Raw genomic sequence first — 25,282 nt, 5'->3', positions numbered from 1 at the left:
AGCTGGCAACTTGCTTCTATTTTTAATAAAAACTAATTTATAAGTGTAGTGAAACTATTAAAGCTTATTGCTACTTTATCCATTTGTAATTCCCACCATAACCAAAAATGCTTTCTTACTCTCCTCCGCCATGCCTCCACCTTCATAGCCACCGTTACCCTCATTCCACCACCGTCTCCTCCTCCCTCCACCGTAACCTTAATCATCCCAATACTCAAGCACCTGAACCCGTCCTCCGTATTCATAACTCAAAAACCACCTCCCTCCTCCGCCAACCGGCCACCACCAACAACAAATCAGAGAATACACCCCATAGAAACGAAAATGAGCACCGCCAGCATCGAGATTCCTCGCAAACCACCGGAGATAATCCCCAAACCCCACAACTTACACTTCCACCTCAAGAAAAACAAAACATCCTAGAAATGTCCCTCGTCACCAAACGCCCCCCGCAATTCCCAGGCTCCATTTACTCAAATTCCCTCCCTTCTCTCCAATCCGTACTCCAAACCCAAAACGACACCCAACGCCCAGAAAACGACGAGGAGGATGAGGAAGTGATGATAAGGCGGGCGCTTGAGATTAGAAGAAAGGTAACAGCAGAGGTTTTTAAAGGAGCAACGAAGAAAGGAAAGTTTGGGATTACTTATTCGACGAATATGGTTAATAGACTGTCGGAGTTTATTGATAACGTGATGATTGAAGCGGCTGCCTTGAAAAGGTTGCCTGAGTTTAAAGATTCGACTTTTAATTTACGTGCTAAGGTTGTTATTGATGACTCCAATGTTGTTCCCCTTATAAGGTTAGTCATTGCTTTTGTCATTCGCTTTTAATTGCTGATATTAGTAACAGTATTATTTCAAAGAAGTAGAAATTATTTCTGATTGATTAATTGTATATGAAATTATTTCTGATTGATTAATTGTATAGGTGGCTGAAACACAATAACCTCTCATACCCCAAAATTGCTAAGCTGATATGCATGTCTAAAGGAAATCTTTACTCTATAAGACGGCTTGTTGAGTGGTTGAAGACGATTCATGTGAAAGGAGAGTTTATAGGGGCAACGCTTTTGAAATCTGGGGATGATATTTTGCAACGTAGATTCGAAGAATTTGGTGAGATCGTTGAGTATTTGGAGAGCCATGGAGTTAGGAGGGATTGGATTGGTTTTGTTATTAGCCGATGTCCGAGGTTGTTGTCCTATAGGATGGAGGAAGTGAAAACTCGTGTTGAGTTTTACTTGACTATGGGTATGAATGAGAATGATTTTGGGACAATGGTATTTGATTATCCAGGCGTACTTGGCTACTTCACTCTTGAAGAGATGAATGAAAAAGTAAGCTGTCTAATTTCCTTGCTCCTCTAACACGGCACATGAATCACAATGCTATGGGGTTTCCTTTTATCTATTTTTTAGTGTGTTCAATGATTTAAGTTAATATGCTGCTGTTGTTCATCCAGGTTAATTATCTGAAAGAGTTTGGCCTCAGTACCGAACATGTTGGGAAATTACTAGCATTCAGGCCACAGTTGATGGGTTGTAGCATTGAAGAAAGATGGAAGCCGCTTGTTAAGTACTTATATTACCTTGGAATTACCCGAGATGGAATGAGGAGAATGCTTACCATTAAGCCAATGATTTTCTGTTTTGATTTTGAGACTACAATTGCACCAAAGGTTATAGTTGTCGCTTTACTTCCTAAATGTGATCTTAATTACGTAATGTTGTCTTTCGCGTTTCGTTTATCTTATATTTTCCCTTTCTGATCCTCCACTTCAATTTTTCTTGTGTATATTTAGATAATAGGATTATATGTCACGAAGATGATGCTTCAGCTCACATGAACCTGAAATCTGCTACATTGAATTGTTGTGATATTATGCTGTATGATGTTGATATTGGCACTGGTTTGGTCTTCGCTTTTTCAGGTACAATTTTTCCGGGACCTTGGTGTCAGAGAGGATGCCATTGGTAACATGCTTGTTAAGTTCCCTCCCCTACTAACATACAGCCTGCACAAGAAAATTCAACCACTGGTTTGTTCTTTTTCTTTTGATTTACTCTTTAATAGCGGTTTTCATTGTTACATTTTGATTTTTGTGGATCATCTAAAAGTTTGAAGTAGTTCTCTTTCGGTTTATTTTTATTTTTAATAAATTTACCTTTTTAGTGGGATGAAATTATTCAATCAGGTATTAAATTGGATGTGTTCTGGTTATATATTGTTCTGCTTTTGGTATTACCATTAGTGTGTTATTTATGTTGGTAGTCTACCATCTGTGTTGTTTAAGATTTTAAGCTGATCTAATATAATCTTATTGGCAACATTGGAATATCATACAGGTTATATTTTTGATGACCAAAGCTGGAGTCGCCGAGAAGGATATCGGAAAGGTTGTAGCTTTGGGACCAGAGCTATTTGGTTGCAGTATAACAAAAACCCTCGATGTTAATGTAAAATATTTTCTTTCGCTGGGCATACGAGTTAGACAGCTGGGTGAGATGATTGCTGATTTCCCTAAACTTCTTCGATATAAAGTAGATCTTCTCTATCCCAAGTATCGATATTTACGAAGAACAATGGTCCGTCCCTTGCAGGATTTGATCGAGTTTCCAAGGTAAGCAATGATGTTTATCTATTTCATTGAAAATGGTTACGATCAAGGCAAAATTATGATTGTTGAGAGCCAGGTCCTGGGAGATGAGCCAAGAGGTTCTTGAATCCTAATGGGACTTGGAAAGTGTTATTTATCGAATTTATTATTTCTTAACCAGGAGAATATGCATCCCTGTTTTCATCTAAACTTGGAAATGGTTATTTCTTGAGTAATCTATCGAATTTATTATTTCTTAACCCGGAAAATATACATCCATGCTTTCATCTCTACGGGCTTTAGACATTACTCTTCACTTGATCTGAGTCTTCTTTTTCACTCCCTCGGCTGTGGTTATTTAGGGTTTTAACATAGTGAAAGTTAAGCAGGTTCTCCAGCTATTCTCTTGAAGAGCGAATAATTCCAAGGCACAAAATCATGGTGGAGAATCGGGTTAACTTCAAGCTTCGTTACATGTTGGCCTGCACCGATGAAGAGTTCAACGAAAGGGTTGCGGATAAAGTTGAAAGGAGGCGAAGATTTGAATCTGGTTGCATGGACAGTGCACTGTCTTGTTCTCAAACAGTCGAAGGTACCTTGGAGAGGGCTGCGAGTAGTAGCTTATCTAGCTAATGAAAATGGGTTTTCGAATTTACATACGAAAATGGTTACTATGAGGAGGGGACATATGAGAAATGGATATTCTAGGAGCAAGGATTCTCTGGGGTCATCGTCGTAGTGAGCTTGAAGAACTCGGTGACCTCGTTCATTTTTTCCCCAATGTAAATAATAATGAAATTTCTCCTGGGAACAAAGGGTTTGTGTATATTAGTCGGATTGTGCAATGTGTATCTATTGAAGTTCCCTTTAGAGAAAGCAGCTCCTGTATGGTTCCAAGGAAATACGGAAAAATAGAGGGGCAGCAGCATCGATAAAGGCTTTTGGATATGAGATTCTATGATCGGTCGCCGTTCTCGAGCAGCTTCTGTTTGGCATACAGCAGCTCCTGCAATAGCTACCTCATGATTTAGCAGAGGGCCGAACCTAATGATTCTCGTTGGAGAGTACAAACTGCCCATAGTCTGGGCTTTGGAGACTAAACTTTTCATCATAAGAGTTAATTGCGTTTTAACTCAAGATTAATTTTTACTCTTGTATAGTAAAAATAAAATATTTAAGGTCATGCACTGTAGGTTTAAATAGCGTTGTTATAGTTCTTCGTATGTTATTCTTATATATTAAAAATAAGATGTGTTTAATGTAGCACATGGATTGCGAAAGAGTTTGATGATCCCATGTCCACGTGTCTTTTCACGTGGAAATGTTATGAATATATATATATATGAAACTCCTAGGGTATGGTCCGTTCAGTTCTGATCCTCACGAGGATGTCAAATGTAAATCCCCATAATCTCGTATACCTATTTGCCACATCATGATATAAACAATAACAAATAATATTTTTAAAAATCAATAGTTGATTTTTTATAAGTTATGTTTTAATATAAGGGTAAATTATAAATTTATTCACTGAATTTTTGTCTCTTTCTTATTTTATTTACTAATACTTTAATTTTTTTAATTTAATCATTAAATTTTATTTATCAAATTTTATTGGTCACTCCACGTTTTCTTATTAACAGGTCAATTATGTGGCTTATTTTAATATTAAAACCTGCAACATAAGATTTATAATTTAATTAAATAAAATGAAAGTTAATATATATTTATTCAAGGCTGATTAGAGTCACTAACTTTAAAAGCTTATTGTGAAAGAGAAAAGAACCAAAAAAAAAAAAAACAAGAAGATGGAATCAACGACTAGGATGCACAGATTCAAAGCTTTCCCACCCAAATATCGAATTCAGCTCACATTTTCTTCTTCGAAATTTCTCCAAATATCTTGGACCATTTGTTAGGGTAGATAATCTCTTCCATGTAAATGGAGAGTGCTTCATGGCCATTGACATGAGCTGCAGTTAAATGGCGGAGACGCATTCTTCGTAAGAAATACCGATGTAGGATTTCTTCTCGATGAGCTGGTTTGTGGAAGTAGGCCATTCAGGCTTAAATGCATCATCATCATTCAACACTCTGCTTCTTGTCTCCGGCATCGTTACGATCACACTAGGGTTCGGGGCTCCCAAACATGAAGGCGTTGTAGATTCCAGTGTATCCAAATCTGCATTATCAGTACACTAACACTGAGCTAAAATGGAGTGTCTTGGAGAATAATGAGACACTAAAAGACATTGCAGTAGGCGACAAGAGATGCAACTGTTCCATTCTCTAGCTCGATGGGTCTGCAACTAAAAGACACTGAGTCGAGGCTAAACTCACTTCACATGCTGTCAAAAAAAAAAAAACTACACCTTTATCTTGTATTTTATAATATTTTAAAAAGGAATATAAAAGTGAGAAATTAAGTATCCATCCACCATTCCACCCCCAACATTTCCATCCTTTTTACCGAGTAAAGTTTAAATCTTTACTTAAAAAGCGTAATGAAAAGTATCCGGAAACGAAGGAACCCATGAAGGAATTGGGTTCATCGGACTGTAAAGCTCGGAGAAACGACCACATGTTGTCGATGACATGCCAACCCATATCACCCGGCGGCATAGAGTACTGCAAATCGCCCAACTAGGATTCATACACCCACGAATTCATGCCTTTCAGCACCAATTTCAAAAACGCAAAGCCACCCAGTGATGCCAAGGCCACCACCAACCACATCGAACCCATGATTTTCATTGGAGGTAAAGAAGACACCACTTGCTCTCTCAAAATGGAAGCTGATCGTTCTCACGATTAAAAAATTATTTAATTGAGCCATGTCATAACGCCATTAGTAAGTGAACGGTGAATTGACAAAAAAATACATTGTATAAAATATAATGATAAAATTGAAAAATTTTAAAGTACAATAAATAAAATATGAAAGAGAGTAAAGTTGAGTTACTAAATTTTTAATTTACCCTTAATATAATTATGATATTATTCTATTGAATGACCTCAGTGATAAAAGAAAATGTTATTCTTATTACATGTTTTGAGTTCGAGCAGATGAAATTCTGAGCAGATATTACTTTATAATCATTCTAGATTATTAAAAAAAATTAAATTAATTTTTTATTAATGAAATTTAAGATTTAAGGTTTAAAAATTATAATTATTAAAATAAAACATATAATACTTATATAGGTCCGTTGATAGAAAAAAAAAAGAATTCACTAAGTACATTAATAGTAATTTCAGAAAATAACTTATAAATCCAATATTGAATAAAATATTTACATGGGAGAGCAAATAGAAATTTGTATGGTATCATGTTAGAAACATTTTCTACGTTGAAAATTTTGCCAAACATTTTCTATTAATCACAACAGTCATCCTCTTTAATTGATAAACAACAAAAAGACAACAGAGTTTTATCTATATGAATAATATTTTTTTTAATAATTTAGTCTTTTAATTTTTTATAAAAAATATTTAATTATACTTATTTTTATTTATATAAAATTTTAAATTCTTTTATATTTTGGATTACGTAATAAAATATTAGACATTAACTTTGATAAAAAAAATAGACAATTAAAATAATAAAAAATGATATAATTTAAGTATTTATTTTATAATAAAACCTTTTAAATTGAAAACTCAAATTGAATTATTAACATTGTTAATATTCTTTTTTTTAATTCGATTCTCTTTAAATTTCAGAATAAAACACTAACTTAGCAACCAAGTAAAAAAAAGTAAACTTTGCAAATAGTCTATTTTGTTTTCGGTATGACTGACTTTGATCATAAATTTAAAAATTAAGGGTACATGATCCATAACATTATCGATCCGTTTGATTTTAATCCCTAACATTATTGATCGGTTCGATTTTAGTCCTTCAACCATTATCTCTCGTTCGATTTTAGTCTCTCAGCTATGTCACATATTAGTTAAGGGTTAACGGCGGAGAGACTTAAATCATACATACTAAAAATATTAAGGACCATTTACTCTCAAATTTTAAACTGACGATTAAAGTCGTATATATCCTAAACAAAATTACCCTATTCACATTAGTTTACCCAAAAAAATGATATTATAACCTACCTGAATTTTAAATGGTCTTAAAATTTGAACTTTATTTTTTAAAATTCTAAAAATAGAAAGATTGATTCATAAAATTTAAAAAATAGGAGACTAAGCTACAAACACATAAAGAATACAAAGACTTAAAGCATCTTTTAACCATTTAAATTAAATTTCGTTAGTGATCATTTTGTTTAAACAATAAAATATAAAAATAAATATATCGTTTTCTAATATCCCAACGCGTAACGTGCGACTATAATACTTCATTCTTTAATAATAGAAGAGGAATTTCGCCGGCATTAATATTATCAACTAAATCTTATCTACTTGAGGAAAATAACTAAAGGGTAAATTACACTAGATACTATTGAATTTTAAGTGATGTATCGTTTATATAAATAAACTTTCCTTTTTTTAATTATAGCATTCAAATTTAGTTTTAACTGTAGTTATACTATTGTACCATTAAATTTTAACAATACGATGACGTGATTGATATTTCAGTCATTACGATGATGTGGACAAAGCAACATCATTTTAACAATGACTATCGATACCTAAAATGACGTCATTTTAGACATTGAATCTTAGGAATGTGTCAATTTTGCCACTAAACTTTTAAACATTTTCATTTCTGGCATTGTATTTTTTCGACCATTGTCAACAATCAATTACCACCCATCATCGATCATCTTTTGCACCAAGATTAATACCAAAACTTTCACATTTCATACCTCTTTCTTCTTTTAAGATTTTTTTTTCCAAAAAAAAGTTCAAAATTAAAGATAAATTTATTATTTGTTGCTGAAGACGGCTATCGGATAGAGCAAAATCACAACTGATAATTTGAGAAAATAAAAATGAAGATAAAAGAGACACAAAATTTACGTGGAAAACCCCTAAATAATATAGGGTAAAAACCACGGGCAACGGTAGAAGAATTTCACTATGAGAAAATAGGAATTACAACTTCTCTCTATCTACCAAGGAGAAAACAATGATAATTCTCTCTTGATAAAAAGGAGAAAACAACTCTCAAGAAACTCTCTAAATTCTCTAGTATTGGAAGAAAGCTAGAATGCTTTGGGATGATTTGAAGCTAAATGAGCTAGGGTATTTATAGTTGAAACCTAAGGGCTAATCTTGTAAATACCCTAAAGTACAATGATTAAATGTTGTAATTATCCCTTGCATAATTCAACAAAAATAATAATAAAAAAACAAAAAATCAACAGCCTAGCAGCCGGCTGCTTTTGATTTTTCCACAATCTCCCACTTGAAGATTTGATTGGAACAATCATATCTTCACACCATTCTTTCTACCTTGTACCATCATGTTGCTTACGTCTCTGACAGGCCACAAGAGGATCGACACCAGGTAAATTTATCAGCGTTGATTGCCTTCGTCATGAAATCTGCTATGTTGTCTTTGGTATGGATCTTCTGCATATCTATCGTTCCTTCTTCAACCTTTTCACGAATGAAATGATACTGAACTCGTATGTGCTTTGTTCTTGAATGAAATGCTGGATTCCTTGCTAGATGCAAGGCGCTTTGACTGTCACAAAACAGAGAGACATACTCTTGATTGTACCCAAGCTCCTCCAATAGCATCTTCAACCAAATTGCTTCTTTACTGGCTTGTGTAGCTGCTACATATTCTGCCTCTGTTGTGGATGTAGCCACAACTGACTGCAATTTTGAAACCCAGCTTACAGCTCCACCAGCAACTTTGAACACATATCCTGTAGTAGATTTGCTTTTATCCAAATCCCCTGCATAGTCAGAATCTACATAACCATTTATTAGTAAGTTTGATCCTCCGTAACATAATGCAATATTTGAGGTTCCCTTGATGTATCTTAGGATCCTCTTTACTGTATTCCAATGCTCTTTGCCTGGATTCGCCATGTACCGACTAACCACTCCCACTGCTTGTGCAATGTCTGGTCTTGTGCATATCATAGCGAACATTAAACTTCCCACTGCTGATGCATACGGTACTCGAGACATCTCCATCCTCTCTTCTTCACTGCTAGGACTCATACTGGAGGATAATTTGAAGTTAATAGGAAGAGGAGTAGAAATTGGCTTACAATCTTGCATGCTGAATCGTGACAAGATCTTCTTCAAGTAATTCTTTTGTGAAAGCCAAATCTTCCTATTACTTCTGTCTCGGTGAATTTGCATCCCTAGAATCTTGTTTGCTGATCCCAAGTCCTTCATTTCAAATTCCCTAGCCAGTTGTGCCTTTAATTCTTCAATATGATCTTTGTTGGGTCTTGCAACCAACATGTCATCCACATACAACAGCAATATAACAAAATCGTTATCACCAGACCTCTTGAAATAAGCACAAGGGTCTGCATTAAGTCTGTTGTATCCAAGGCACATAATGAAGGAATCAAATCTCTTATACTAACACCTCGGCGCCTGCTTTAGACCGTACAGAGATTTGTTCAACCTGCAAACCAAGTTCTTCTTTTCTTTTTCTTCAAAACCTTCAGGCTGGAGCATATAAATCTCTTCTTCAAGATTTCCATGAAGAAAAGCTGTTTTAACATCTAGCTGCTCTAGATGTAAGTTCAATGTAGCACACATTGCCAAGAGTACTCGAACTGTTGTTAGTCGAACCACAGGAGAAAATATTTCATTGAAATCAATACCTTCTTTTTGAGCATATCCTTTGACCACCAGTCTTGCACGGTACCTCTCCACTTGATCGTCAACATTTCGCTTGATTTTGAAGACCCATTTGTTACCAATTGGCTTCCTTCCTTGTGGTAGTGGCACAAGGTCCCATGTATTATTTTTATGAAGGGCTTCGATTTCTTCTTGCATCGCCATCATCCATAATGAAGCATCTGAGCTGTTTATTGCCTCCTGGTATGTTGATGGCTCACCGTCCTCTGTTAAAAGGCAGTATGCAATATTACCTTCTATAACATAATCTGAGTGCCAATTGGGACGTCTTCTCACACGATCTGATTGACGAGTTATTGGAGCTTCAGAACTCTCTAGTTCTTGTTCATCATGAGCTGGTTCTGCTTCAGAAGAATCTCCTTGTTCAACCTCCTTTTCCACATGTATATGAGTAATCTCTGACTTTTCAGCGCTAGCATCGTCTTATTTTCTTTGTAGCTTATCTTCTACAAAGATAACATCCCTGCTAATGATCACTTTGCGGGCAGTGGGATCCCACAAGCGATACCCCTTTACTCCATCAGCATACCCCAAGAATTTGCATTTCCTGGATTTTGGATCCAACTTCGAAATTTCTTGGGAGTTGTACATCACGTACACAATACTTCCAAATACATGGAGGTTTGAATAATCAGCTGGTTTACCAGTCCACATCTCCATTGGTGTCTTCAGCTCTATTGCAGTTGATGGAGCTCGATTCACCAAATAACAGGTGGTATTGACTGCTTCTGCCCAGAATGATTTTTCTAGGCCTGCATCCCTCAACATTGCTCGTGTTCTTTCTAACAAGGTTCTGTTCATCCGCTCTGCCACTCCATTTTGTTGAGGAGTGTTCGCCACTGTGAACTGTCTTTTGATGCCTTCTCTCTTGCAAAAGTCATCAAATTCTTTGCTTGTGTATTCTCCTCCATTATCTGTTCTGAAACACTTGATCTTATTTCCAGAATCAAGTTCCACCCGCGCTTTGAATTTTTTGAAAGTTGCAAAAACATCTGACTTCTTCTTAATAGGGTACACCCAACATCTCCTGGAGTAGTCATCAATAAATGAGACAAAGTATTTTGCTCTGCCTAGGGATGTGACCGGTGCTTGCCATACGTCAGAGTGAACCAATTCTAGAACACTTTTGCCTCTAGAATTTGATGTGTTGAATTTCAACCGGTGTTGCTTACTTGTTATACAATGCTCACACAAAGGAAGTGATACCTTTGTTAAGCTGGGAAGTAGCTTTTGCTCCACAAGGACTTTCATTCCTTGTTCTGACATGTGTCCAAGTTTTTTATGCCATAACATTGCAGAATTTGAACTACATGAGGCAACAGAGGCTTCTGCTTCTAGCAAAGTCTCTCCCTTCAGCATGTACAAGTTTGCAGTTATCTTTTCGCCTTTCAGCACCACAAGCGCTCCACGGAACACCTTCATGATTCCTTTCTGTGTTTCAATCTTGCTTGCATTATTATCCAACAATCCGTAGGATAATAAATTTTTCTTCAGGCCTTTCACGTGCCGCACATCTCGAACAACTTTAATTGTTCCGTCATACATCTTCAATTTGATGGTTCCCACGCCAACGATCTCTAAGGCATAATCATTGCAACTATAAACAGATCCTCCTGAGATAGGTTCATAATGATGGAACCATTCTCTTCTTGAGGTCATGTGATATGTTGCTCCCGAATCAATGAGCCATATATCTGTAAATTGTTTTCTTCCTTCCACGGTGGTTGACGCTTCACAGCATAGAGCATATCCATCATCTGAAGTGTTTGCGGTATTGCCTTGTGGATTGGAGTTTTTATTTAGACTCCAACAATCCTTCTTCAAATGACCCTTCTTTCCACAGTTGTAACAATTTAAATTCTTCTTGCTCCTCGACTTCGATCTACCATATTTGTGACTGCTGCTTTGGCCACGTTCTGTTGATCTCCCTCTCATCGTTGTCATCGTTGTTAACGCTTCTGCTTGTTGCAGATTTACTTGTCTGTCTTCTTTGTTCTTGCGCCGATTTTCTTCTTGTAGAACAGCAGCTGCAACATCATCGAAGACTAGACTGGTGACATTACTGTTTGTCAAGTTGATGATGAGTTGATCGTACGAATCTGATAGACTTTGAAGTAGAAGTTCAGCACGTTCTTGTTCTCCTATTTTACAGTTTAAGGATGTAAGCTGAGAAAATAAGGTGTTCAGTGTATTTAAGTGCTCCGTCACTGAAGTAGATTCTGGCATACGGAGAGTGTACAATTTCCTCTTAAGGAAAATTTTATTGTGCAGCGATGTGGCCTCGTACAATTTGATGAGATGATCCCATATCTCTTTAGCTGTCTTTTTCTCCTCGATGCTTGACAATACTTCATCTGCTAATGCTAGATGAATGTTTGCCATAGCATTCCCGTCCATCTCGTTCCATTTGATGTCATCTACGAAATCCACCGGCCTTTCATTGATAGCCGCTAGACACCCGTCTTTCCTCAGGATGGCCTTCATCTTCAATTTCCACAGTGAGAAATTTCTCCCATTGAATTTTTCAATATCAAATTTCGTTGTCATAGCTTCTATTACGGATAGCTCCCACTATTTCACTATCGTGAATAGTTTTCTGGAACCTTCAAAGAATGGGTAATACCTTCTTACTTTCTTATGTTGGAGGATCCACCTTTTGGTAGCAACCACAAAGACAATAAGCAGATATTACACACTCTAATCTAGCTCGGATACCAATTGTTGCTGAAGACGGCTATCGGATAGAGCAAAATCACAACTGATAATTTGAGAAAATAAAAATGAAGATAAAAGAGACACAAAATTTACGTGGAAAACCCCTAAATAATATAGGGTAAAAACCACGGGAAACGATAGAAGAATTTCACTATGAGAAAATAGGAATTACAACTTCTCTCTATCTACCAAGGAGAAAACAATGATAATTCTCTCTTGATAAAAAGGAGAAAACAACTCTCAAGAAACTCTCTAAATTCTCTAGTATTGGAAGAAAGCTAGAATGCTTTGGGATGATTTGAAGCTAAATGAGCTAGGGTATTTATAGTTGAAACCTAAGGGCTAATCTTGTAAATATTCTAAAGTACAATGATTAAATGTTGTAATTATCCCTTGCATAATTCAACAAAAATAATAATAAAAAAACAAAAAATCAGCAGCCTAGCAGCCGGCTGCTTTTGATTTTTCCACATTATTATGGTTCAATTTTAAATGAAGTCAATGGTTTTGTATTTTTACGTAGTTCAGAGCACTTTTAGATAAAGTAACATCAGGTTCATGTTCATGAGGCTAAAGAGGAGTAAACTTAAATTTTAGGATCTAACTATTGTTGAATGGTAGATGGTGATCGGTAGTAACCAATGACAATGGTAAGCGATGGTTGACGAAGAGAGACTTTGATCGAGTAATATTATTTTATCTAACTTGAAGGATCAAATTTAAAAATAATTCCTTTCACTAACGGTTATTCATTAAACTAATGACATGTAATGTCTCAACATATGTGACAAAAAATGAATATTCATGAAATAAAAGTGATCATTTAAATTATTTATCCTATTTTAAATATATTCAATGTTAGATTAAATTAGAAATTAATGTGATACCTGACAAATGGAATAAAATATATCGTATTGATACTTGAAAACTTATTAAAATATAAGTCAATAGTTTAAGGACGGAGACCCTAAAAATATCCATTCTCCTTACTCGGCAAAGCTTTCATTGCTTAACAAATGAAACTGTGAAGTTAATAATACTGTATTTAGTCACTTATTTATTATCACATTTATACTTTGGTCACTAAACTATTTTTCCATTAAATTTTTACTATATTAGCAGTTCTGTTAAATTTTTAAAGACAGAGGACCATAACATAATCAAAATTAATATTCAATATAATTTAAAAAAAATAATTGAATGATTGGAATAGAATCATGAAATTAGATAGATGACTAAATACGTAATTTACCTTAAAAGAATAATTCATCATCGTCTATCTGATAGCAATTAAGGATCTATTTGTTTCATTGTAATTAGTTTTCTGAAAAATGAAATACATTTATGGAAAACATTTTCCAAAAAACATGTTACATTGTTTGGATGTTGTATTGTAAAATATTTTACACTGTTTTGTTAATTTTCTTGAAAACAATTTACGAAATCTATTTTTTTTTTTGTAAAAATATATATTTTAATAATTTTCTTGTTATTTACCTTTTAAATTTTTAGTAATTTATAATAAATTATAACAACTATTATTTTATAAATAAAATTATGTTCAATCTTATTGAAAGTTAAGTGCTATTTCTTTATTTTATCTCATTTTGGGTCAAGTCTACTCAATCTTTGAACAAATCTGTGCCAAAGTAGTTGAGACTTGTACCTATTGATCTCTCTCTTAGGCCAAACTTCCATGGAGGGGGAAAAAAAAGAATGAAACTTGCAAGAACAGAACTCATACTTTACACTCCATTTTCAACACATTTGCTAGTGAGCCTTCGTTTTTTTCTCTTTCTAGGATAAGATCTGTAGAATGTCTGATACATGTTTGACCCCACTTTAGAATTTAGTACTTGAAAAATAATCATCTTATCCAAAAAAGTTATAATCCTAGTGAAATGAAAGGAAAACGAGAACAACCCAGTTTTCTTTGCTGAATTTGAGCCCTTGGGTTGTTGTTCTTTCTTCTTTGTTTTCATCGATCGTAGGGTGATTAATTTTGTTATATAGTTTTGGGGTGGTTTTTTGTTCTATATTTTGCTATTGTTAGATTCGTCTCTTCCGAAAATCAAAAGCTGTGCTCTCGGCTAGCGTTCGTACGCCACAAAGAAGATCGAGGACGTTAGATATTTGAGGTGAGTTTGTCTCGAATCGGGTTTTTTATGGTTCGGGTTGAGTTCGGGTTCTGATTAGTTTTATGAAAAATGTAATCATTTTTAGTCTTTTTGAAGTTCAAGATCAAGCTGGGGGTTTTCTGGGTTCAGCTCATCATTGTTGTTCGAGTTTTCAAACCATTTAAGATTCGGGTTCTGTTCAGTTTACCCATTTTGGTTATGGTGTTTTCGTGATGATCAGATACATCATACATGCATGATGCATGCATTAAATGCATATAGCGATTCGAGAGAGAGAAGAAGGATAGAGAGATGGGTCTTCTTTTGTTTGTTAACGTGACGTGCCTCAGAAAAATATGTTTTTTTGAATCTGCAGGGGTCAGTGTTCTTGCTTTTGTTCTTTTCTCTGCTGTAATCAATTCCTTTAATTAATCTTTATTAAACTCTATTTCTCGGTTTAATCCACTGGTTCCACACTGATTTTGATTCTGGATTTTGTTTAATTCTGGGGTTGGAATTCAAGGTTGTTTTTTTATATGACTTTTCATTTTGCTTTTTATGTAATAGCCTTTTTTAGGCTTAAAAACACTGCAGAACTTTTGGATTTTTCTCCTTATTTACCCGTCTTCTTATCTCTTCTTGCTTCAACTTTAGTTTAGTAAGTTACCCTTATATGGCCTCTGCCATTGCTTGAATTGTTGTTTGTTTCTGAGTTCAAATTCTGCAGAAAATTTACAGAAATTCATCTGTAGGTTCTTTGTAACTTCAGGGTTTCATCTTGAGAGGTTTCATGTATGTTTACTGTAGTTTCATCTTTCAAATTTTTATATTTTCTGGCTTTGAGTTGAGTGGTTTTCAATGGAAAATCTAACCTCCACCTCTCTCTTTTATGGCTTTATACTGTTTCTGGGTTCGTCACTTTTAATCGCATGGAATTATTTTGGTTTGATCTTGTTCTCATTCCTGCAGGATTTTTATGCTGGAATGATTTCTAGTACTTGTATGGACTTTAACAAGTAATCTACTCAATCTAGGTGGAAAGGTTTCACCAAGGAGTGTACTAAATTCTCTACGATTATGGAGAGGGTTTATGAATCATCGAACGGAAATGGACCGACTAGTAATGGCCACATGGTTACAAGGCATTCTTCTTGTCAGTCATTCTCGAAGGGATCTTTACGATGGCTCGATGTAAGAGTCTTCTATGTCAGAGTAAGCAAGTGTGAGACTGATGATGAATCAACTCCTACATACCTCTCTCTAAATCACGTTCCATTGAATCCCGATACACTTCTTGAAGTAAATGGTGTAAGAATCGGCATCTGTTCCGATGGTGCGTCGACCCTTCTTAGAAGGGATCGTCTAGACAAAAAATCCGAAGAAGTCACTTTTGTGAGCACGGACAGCATAAAGCTGTCAGGGAGTGTGAAATTTGAGGTTTTCAATAAGGATGCTCTTCTGCTATCGGGGGACTTAGAGTTGTGTGACAGTAACGGTTGCACCGAGGAGTTGAGAGGTAGTGGTTCGATGTGGAGCATGAACTGCGAATCAGCTATGACTTCAGGCTTTGGTTTTCTCAAGGCCAAACAATATCACAGTCCAGGTTCAGCTTCACCACAGTTGAGGTATATGTTGCTGGGTCATTCTCAGGCAGTCCCACCATATTAACTAGAACTTTACAGCCTAGTTTCCGGAAGAAACAAATGAAAGGGATGCTGGATTCGATACCAGAGTATGAGGCAGCTGAAGATCAGAAGGAAGTTACCCCTTTGCAGGTATTTATTAACATTTGAATTTCAAGCTCTTCAAAAAGAAATCTGACCGGTCTCCCCTTCGCTGCTCAAGTGATATGTTATCCTAGCCATTCATCATATGCTACAAAATTTTCCCTAAACTGTTCATCGTCTAACCAAACTCCTTACTAAGAATCAATTTTGCCTTTAAATAGGCGGCATGAATGATAGGTACATACTTTTAATTCAAATGGCAATACTCGGACTAAGCTGTAAGTGACATTGTTAACACTATACATTACCTAGTATGGTACCGGCACGGTTGCATACATTTATCTCATTACCTATGTCAGTAATCCTTTGTGCAATTCATACGATACCTGAACATTCTGGTTTATTAGATGGGTATGTTTGCCTAATACTTGCCTTTGAAAGAGTAGAGAAGGCCTGAATATCTTGTTGAGGTCATTAAAATTATTATGTGATATGCAGTTTAGTTAAAGGTTCAGGTAGAAATTGTTCTGCTGTATCGTCTTGCTTCTTCGAGACATCTTATGAACCTCAAAACATCCAAAGGTCTGTTAATCGGTAGAAACCTAATGACACAAGTGACTCAGAATGTAGTTTCCTCGATTGAACTTTTAGCACTAACATACTGGCTTAGAACCTGGATGCTAGTATTATACTCGGTAATTGAGCAATTTCTAGAGTTTAAACCGGGAATAGCATCTGCAGCCCCGGTCTCTATTACCGTTCTGTGACCTTCTTTCTCTCTGTTCTCACAGATACCAGACTACTCGAATCATTATAAATCAGAAGGTGAAGAGCACAGCTATGTGTATTCAGGGGTGGATTATTTTGAGGGCGAAGATGGGGAGCTGTCTTGGTTCAATGCGGGTGTGAGGGTGGGTGTGGGAATCGGCCTCAGCATCTGTGTCGGAATTGGGCTAGGAGTAGGTTTGCTGGTACATACCTACCAAGGCTCTACCCGTAACTTTCGAAGAAGACTACTGTAATAGAACATTTTCCCAATGCCTTTTGCTAAATAAGTCCTCCATATTCCCATGGGCTAACATAGATGGTGTTTCTAACATATCTTATTTGTGTGGATTAGGGGCCTAATAATTTGTGATTACTTAGGGGAAAAAAGCAATGGAATAAGTAGATTAATATCTATGATTATGTACAATCTCGAATTAGTAATCTTCCCTACATTTGATTTTCACAGGAATGAGATTTTCAGCCATATTTTTGCTACATTTGATTTATGTTATGAGTTTATATGCATGTCGCAAGTGTAAATCGCACCTATAATCACTTATGACTGTAATTTATTTTCTTCCCACATCAATAATGCTATCAATTTATCCTAAAATGTTCATTCCATCATTAATTCTCATCATACAAGTTAAAGAAGGAAAGACATCTCTTGAGAATCATCAATGCTGCACTCAACAACGAACTTTTCTTTACGGTTGCAGGCCATAATATGGTGGTGGTCGAAACCATTGTCGATTGACAATAAAACCGTGATGGCCATACTTCAATATAGAGGTGTTCCCAACGCTGTCCTACCAATCCTTCCTCAGCTACCATTGTCCAATGACACTGCTTTCGCATTGAGCTACAATGCCAAACTTAGAGGCCTAACTCTCCATTATACCCAGCAAATGTGCCTCTTGAAGTGGACACACATTTTTCTACACAATTGGATTAGGAATTAACCAATGTGCAACTTGCTTGAATGGAACACAACTCCTCACTGCTTCTTTGAACAACAACACCTTTGTTATGCCACAAAATGGCCTCCTTCAAGCTCATTATTTCAACATCAGGGGAGTATTTACTACGTATATCCCCGACCGCCCTCCGAAACCGTTCAATTACACTGGTGCACCCTTGACTGCAAACCTTGGTACTACTTTAGGCACCAGGCTAAGCAAGATTGCTCTCAACTCGATGGTGGAGTTAGTACTACAGGAAACCAATCTTCTAATTGTTGAATCCCATCCTTTCCACCTTCATGGCTACAATTTCTTCATTGTCGGGACTGGAATCGGGAACTTCGATCCAGGTACACATTCACCAGAAACTAGACATTAAACATCTTCTTGTACTAATGTCTTTTTATAATTTTTATTAAAATCACTTTTTTTCAAACAAATTGTCAATATTTCTTTATTTGCATTTTCTTAATCACCGCCTGTAATTTATTTAACTAACAGAATTAGAATAATTATGTTAATTTTAAAGGAAATTTGATTTAATGTTAGAGAGTATGTGCCATTAAATAATTTCTTTTTTAAAGAAAAATAATAATGAAAAACAACGCTCACAATCTGCCAATGATGCTTCTATAAGAAATTCAAATGTAAATTACACATTTAGTACCACACTTATTATTTTGTTTCGTTTTGATCATTCTTGTTTCGTTTTGATCATTCAACTATTATTTTTTTTTTCAAAATTATATCTAGTGCGATTTTTGGGTACTAAACGTGTAGTTCACCCGAAACTCAATATTGCCACCATCGATTAATTAGCTGCTACAAATATTGAAGATCACATTAATGAGACAATACTGTGTACAAAATTACTTGCAAATTGTCTCAATCTCAAAAAGCTTTTGTATCAAATCTTCATAACCATTGCGTATAAGCAACAATGTTTCTCTTCTGGGATGTCACCAAGAATGCTAATTTTTCTTTTCTTCCCACAAAATCCCCTGCTACTTTCCCGGTGAACCGCCCGACGCAAGTTTTAATCCCCACGGGAACCACTGTGCTTGCAGAAGCTTTCTTACCACTGTACTGCCAAATATGGAAGATGAAAAAGATTGTTATCTTTCAAGCGGATAAAACTGAAAATAAGGAGCTGATTAATTCATTCGAAACTCACCTGCTTCCCAATGTTGAAGGGGATGTACTTATACTCGATCATGTGTGCGATTTGTCGTCTCATTGTAAGGGCAAAAAGAACAATCCAGTTACAAAGTAATATAGGACAAAAGACAGGAACGTCAAATAAGGAAAAGAAAGTCATAACGAACGCTATGCAAAAAGCCTTTGTCATGGAGTACCTGCAAAATTATGAAACAGGCCCTTTATACACAGGTTCATATGGATCTCATGCTAGACAACAAACATGCAGATGGATAAATATGATTAAGGCAAATAATGACACAGGTCCATTCACAACTAGCACTTCTATGCCATGAACGGATATACTTTTCTACGCTGTGATTCTTTGCGAATATATATGTGTGCGCACCCGTATTATATTCTAAAGTAGTGAAATGCACGAGAATTAGTGAATTACAAGGTAATGGCTAATGAAATTGACAGATTTCAAGCATTTCTCCAACATTCTGAGAATCAGAAACTGGAAAGTAAAATACTGTTGCTGCCTATTGTTTCTTGTAAGGGAAATGCTTGTTACAGTCTTGCTAGAAGTGTTCAGGCCCTGATCAAACCAGCATGCTAATTGCAGTAAGTTAGTGAAGCTTTCGGCTCAAAAACATGGATCGACCAAAAGAAATTGATACCTGTAGAAAGTCCATCTAATCCATTCGATAGAGATGATCGCACACAAGATGACTACATTTTCAATGTTCCTGTTCTTCGCATCCTACAAGAATAATTTTGATATATTGCGTTTTATGTCGGGTTGAACTGAATCCACAACCATTTTCAGGAGAAATGGAAATAAAACTTGTAATTCCTACTTCAAATGCCCATATAAATTGCCTCACAGCATCAGCTGTTCCTTGGAACCACTTGTTCCCTTCTTCTCCTCATGTTTGAGTAGCAGCAAGAACCTGTTCATCAAATGAAGTTCCGTTCCATAATTTAGTTCTATCACCTCGAAAACATGACATTTATTCAGTAATTCTTAATTGATCTTCACTACTAGACCACATAAATGTGTAGAAAGTTGTAACAAATTGATCTTTATTAACCTTAAGGATCCCATACCTCCACAAATCCATCTCCAAAATTGATACCATTGCCATAATATGTTTGTGCAAGGTGTCGGTTAAGGGAAGCCGAGTTGAACTGCATCAGAACGAAGATCTTGTTTATCCCACTGTTGAAACAGTTGCTCATCGGAATGTCTATCAGCTTATAGCATCCTCCAATCAGAACCTACAGACGATATTCACATGAAACCAAGCATCACAGTCAAGACAAGAGATCTACCATCAAATTCAGCATCAAGCATACTATCAAACTACTAAAACAAAGAGACAAATCTGTCACGAAATTGAACATAGCATAAGAGAATCTGTATGTCCTTACAGCAGGTGTAGCTGCCCTTCGAGTAAGCGGAAAGAGACGAGTCCCTGCACCTCCTCCCAGTATGATCGAAGCCACATTCTTGGGGTCGAGTTTTCATCTATCGTATCGACGTTGTTGCACAATCTATAACCAAACATGGCCTTGATCAAACAAATACAATTGATGCACAAACAAGATATAACAAAGTGATCATGAAAAAGGAATTAACAAACCTTGGCTTCTCTGCGATTATTCGATGTGAGAATCGCAGAAGAACCGGTTTTGATCTTCATTTCTTTTTTATGATCAACATGATTGATCCACAAACTGTTATCAAGACTCCCTCTGGTTCTCTCCCCCAGAAATGCATTATCTCCATTGTTAAAGCTGCTTTTTCTTACATTCACCAAACGAGGATTGGCTTTCAAAGTCAGACAACATGACTCCATTAAAGCTTTCTCGCTAGCAGAGGCGAAACAGAGGTCAAATGTTGGTAATGCTCAATCCACATAGTATTGTAAACACTATTAACAATGGGTATTTAAGTTTTAGATTCTCTACTCCCTTGTTGAGTGAAAGTGAACACGAGGGACACTCGCACACCGCCGTTACCGACTATCTTGACACGACTCGGCTTGTGGTCGTGGTCTTTGAGATGTTCGTGTGGACACTATCTTTTTTTTAGAGAAAATTCTTGTGGAATTTATCTTTTAAAAAAACAAATGAAAAAATGTAAAAGATTTTACTTGATATTTATAGGTTGCTGAGTACTGTTTAAATTCAAATGATAACAGCAGATTTATGAGTTGTTTGGAATTAAACAGTTTTTTATTAAATTAAATCAAAATATTAAGATGTATCTGGACTGATTTCCAACTTTGTACAAAGAAGACAAACTGTTAATATCGGGAGTTACATTATTTAATTTCAGGAATTATAACAGCTGAATAATAATGCAATGAAATAAGACATGTTCATCTGGACGTTTCAGCTGTTACAATGAAGGGTTTTAATCATATTTTTTATGAATAATTTTAACTTTATTTCTAGCCTATAAATAGATAGTTGAATTCAGTTTCTCAACTCACTCTCTACATTTATAATTCACTCACCAAGTGTTTTCTAAAGTTGTTCTCTTTGTGCTTTCCGATCAGAAGTGCAATACCACTAGAGGTCCACTCTGATTTCGAGTGTACGAAATTTGGAGCGACCATGTTAACCTTGTTGGACGATCCGGCTACTGCAGCGATTACACACATAAGGGTAAATTCGTTTTTTTCAATTAATAGAATAATAGGAGAGAATAGAGGTTGTATTTTTTATTTTGGACGTACATAATTTAAAAAATTATGTTATCCTTAGAAGATATCGCTCATTTTTGCGTTAAATAATAAGAAAACCCTATTATAAGAATTAAAGGTTTAAAAGTATTAAATTTCTTCAATTCGTAATAATAATAGACAGAGCTCACTAATATAAATAATAAAGTTGAGAAATCACTGAAGAGGTACATTCGTTAGGAGCTTGTATATAGGAGAGAATAGAGGTTGTATTTAGGAGGTTGAGATAGAAGCTTGTGGTGGTCCAACAACACCATGCTGTTCACCTTCTCCTTGTGTGCTCCATTTCTGAAAAATACAAAAAAGAAAGAAAACCCTACTCTTTTTTCAAACCATAAGATGCAGAAAACCAACCCCATTGAAACAAATAATAAAAAAAATTACCTCCTGCTGCTGGCTTGGAGGTAGGAGGAGGGGCTTTGTGTTTCTCACAGTGTCGGTCTCGGCCCGATGTTGAAGCCGAAGATTAAGGCCCAAACCTACTAAAAGCTCCAATGTCGGACACAAAGTCCAACTTTGTGCTTCGAATGCACTTCGATACTTAACATGATTTATTAATGGAAGAATAAATAGTTGAGATGAACAAATCAGTCCGTTTCTGATTATGGGTTCTAAGGCTGCTCCAGGACTATCCGATCACTATTTATCCGTTTGTTTTATTGCCATACGGTTAGCTTTTGATTTGATAAGTGTTGTTGTTTGTTGTAACTCAATTGACACAATATATACTTTATCACATTTTCATATAATAATTTATACAATCAAACCCAAAACTCATTCACAAATATATATAAATTCAATTATGACTACGCTCATCTGATCCAAACTTTCATAACACTTTAAATCAACGAATTAGTCGATTTTTCTTTTTTGATTAGGAGTTTCTACCCAACCATCTTTTTCTAGTAGAATCAAAACAAGCAAGTCATATTTATAAATTGACCCTGATTTCTATAAATCTATAAACGATATTAAGTTTAGGATTTTATTTGCATTCGTAGGATAATGAATCAAATAGCACCAAATGATAGCTAGTAAGTATATCTTCAATTTGGAATTTAAAGTTCTAATTTACGGTTAATCCTAAAGTTCCAAGTTTAGTGTTGTAGAGAGCTTTCAACAATGAAGGTTTGATTATTTGGAGACGATGAACAAAAGCTTCATCTTTCCCTGGTTAACCAAAACGTAGGGTAGGAGAACACCTTCCTAAAGGGTTTCTAATATATCTAATTAATGACAAAAAGAAATTTAGACTGAATTATAAGAATATGACACCTAAGACACTCAAAATCCATTATCCGAAAGAAATGGAATAGTCATATAATAAATCATTTTATTACTTTTTTGTTTCCACTTAGACACTCTTTTTAATGATCACACTTTAGTCTTTAATTTTTTTTTCCACCATTTAGTCCTTAATTGAAAACCAAATTGAATCATATTTCAATCGAACTAAATTATCATTATCGAGAACACACTTAAAGGCTTATAACAATCAAATTAATCCTCAAAATAGTATGTTTGATTATGAATGTATCAACTTGAAAAAAATATGTTTAGTTAATGTACCAAATGTATATCTAAACAAAAATAATAATTAAAAATCATGACAAGATATAAATATCCATGATTTAAGTTAAAGACAAAAACGTAACTAATTTTTGTTACATATGGGGAAACACAAGCATGGCCGACCTTAGCTCAGTTGGCAGAGCGGAGGACTGTAGGGAGCATAGCCTTTCAGCTAAATTATTTTTGTTACATATGGGGAAACACAAGCATGGCCGACCTTAGCTCAGTTGGCAGAGCGGAGGACTGTAGGGAGCATAGCCTTTCAGCTAAATTCTTAGGTTGCTGTATCGAATCCGGCGGGTCGGAATAAGATTTTATTATTTTTAAAAAATTAAATTAAAATTTCCTGTTTATGGAGAAAGTAAAGAGGAAACAGAAGGAATTTATATTATTCGAAGAAGCTTTAAAAAATTAAAATTAGTGGGATCCAACTCAATAATCTGCCAAGCCAGCGTGTTTTGATAACCAAATGCTTAAATTCTGAACTAAGATTTATAATCAGCAAGTGTTCTTCAGAATCTTAGGCGATTCTTTGCTCCCGTGTTAATGAATCAGCTCCCACTCATCTATCATTTTATTACTGTTACATTAGACAAAAACCAACACTTCAAACCTTATTATAATTAATCAAGTGAGATTCTAAAGGCTTCTTTCTCCCTTATCTATACTTATTATTTTATAAAGCCTTTACCACTAAGAAATATATTATGACCATATCGATTAACATAGATTTTGTCGAATTAAGTTTCGATTAATATTTTGGATCTTTAAATTTATCTAATAATTTTCAATCCTCTTTTATATATATATATTTAAAAGGAATCATGCTTTTTGGGAGTAGCTTCAACTGGATAACCTAAAATCAAGAGACAAATGGAACCAGTAGCCCGTCTTTACCCTAAAAGCCCAATCATTCTATTTAATTATTCCTCCAAGTAGGGTTTCCATGGCATTTTTCCTTTTTAGAAAAAAACACTTTGTCGGTTAAGAATGGATGTAAGATTTTATAGCAAGAAATACGAATTTATGAAATTATATTAAAAATTTAGATATGTCGGATTATAAAACTTCAAGAAAATGTGATGTTGGATCATAAATAAAAAATTATAGATAATTTAAATTTTCTAAAAATACGATCAGCGTTTAAGCACCCCTCAACACATCGACTTTTTATTATAAAATGAAATTCCACAATTAGACAATCTACGAATAATCCATGTCAAATGCAGTTTCTGATTGCTCAAAGGCCACGGATTCTTATGTGCAAATAATTATGTTTGAAAATTAACATAAAACATTTTAAAAGTTTAGAAATAATTTAAAGGGACATTCTATACAATTAACCCTTTAATATATCTTTAATATTTAGGGTTAATTGCATCATATGTCCCTAAAATATAACCCTTACTTTAAATTAGTCTTTAAACTTTTGAATATTCTAATTAAATCCCTAAACTATGACCCTCTTTCTAAACTGGTCTCCTAACTTTTGAATCATCCAATTTCTTCCCCAAAATCATCCAAATATAATTAGCTTTAACCATAGTCTAACCTAAATTTTGTTATTTTCAAACATATAATAATATAACTTGATCTAATGATTTTATTAACAAGGGATGTGATTAGTATATAAGTATAGTTTGAGATAAAATTAGAATATTCAAAAAAAATTGGGGACCAATTTAGAATGAAGTTTGGGGATAAATTTAGAATGTTCAAAAGTTTGAGAACTAATATAGAATGATAGTCATAGTTTAGAGATGAAATTGAAATATGTAAAAAATTCAAAGACTAATTTAAAATGAAGATTATAATTTGGGGAAATGTGATATAATTAACTCTGATATTTATTTAGAAATAAATTATAGTGTAGAGTAATAAAAGATCTGAAAGACATGTGGTGGTGAAGACATCGTCGAAATCCACGTGGCATGAAAAGTGGAAAAGAGAAAGAAGGTCTCACTCTATTATTGGTGGGTGGATGGCGCAGAGGAGTGAATAACTGAATGGCAGTTAAGGAAAGTACTACAAATGAACAAAAGCAGAGGCGGAGGTGAGCTTACGTCGTCGTTCCGGCTGTGGGCTACTTAGTCATTAAGGAAAGGGGTAATTCCGGGATTTCCAAAAATTGAATT

At 35.1% G+C, this 25,282-nt stretch overlaps 1 protein-coding gene, 1 long non-coding RNA gene and 1 pseudogene across 3 annotated transcripts; 2 read left to right on the top strand and 1 right to left on the bottom strand.

Annotated features, from left to right (window-relative positions):
• Window positions 1-74: 74 nt before the first annotated feature.
• Window positions 75-3,325, top strand: LOC120179255 (transcription termination factor MTERF2, chloroplastic-like). 2 transcript variants are annotated; one of them, XM_039184890.1, is made up of 6 exons: window positions 75-802; window positions 931-1,339; window positions 1,465-1,680; window positions 1,933-2,040; window positions 2,348-2,622; window positions 2,988-3,325. In XM_039184890.1, the coding sequence occupies exons 1-6, from the start codon at window positions 108-110 to the stop codon at window positions 3,229-3,231; spliced, it is 1,947 nt and encodes a 648-aa protein (XP_039040821.1). In that variant the 5' UTR covers window positions 75-107; the 3' UTR covers window positions 3,232-3,325. The 2 variants fall into 2 exon arrangements, with proteins under 2 accessions (XP_039040821.1, XP_039040822.1); XM_039184891.1 differs by having other exon boundaries at window positions 2,947-3,079.
• Window positions 3,326-14,143: 10,818 nt separating this feature from the next.
• On the top strand, window positions 14,144-17,181 carry LOC120179235 (annotated as a pseudogene).
• A 2,503-nt stretch (window positions 17,182-19,684) lies between these two features.
• LOC120179299 lies at window positions 19,685-20,695 on the bottom strand. The gene is made up of 4 exons (XR_005521607.1): window positions 20,469-20,695; window positions 20,257-20,379; window positions 19,933-20,103; window positions 19,685-19,775 (listed from the first exon to the last, which is right to left on the bottom strand). It is a non-coding gene; the product is annotated as an uncharacterized LOC120179299 (long non-coding RNA).
• Window positions 20,696-25,282: the final 4,587 nt, after the last annotated feature.

Source organism: Hibiscus syriacus, unplaced genomic scaffold (assembly GCF_006381635.1).
Source record: "Hibiscus syriacus cultivar Baekdansim isolate YM2019G1 unplaced genomic scaffold, ASM638163v2 tig00112411_pilon, whole genome shotgun sequence".
NCBI classification, from domain to species: domain Eukaryota; kingdom Viridiplantae; phylum Streptophyta; class Magnoliopsida; order Malvales; family Malvaceae; genus Hibiscus; species Hibiscus syriacus.
The sequence above is the reverse complement of the archived record's forward strand: the minus strand, read 5'-3'. Positions and strand labels throughout refer to the sequence as shown.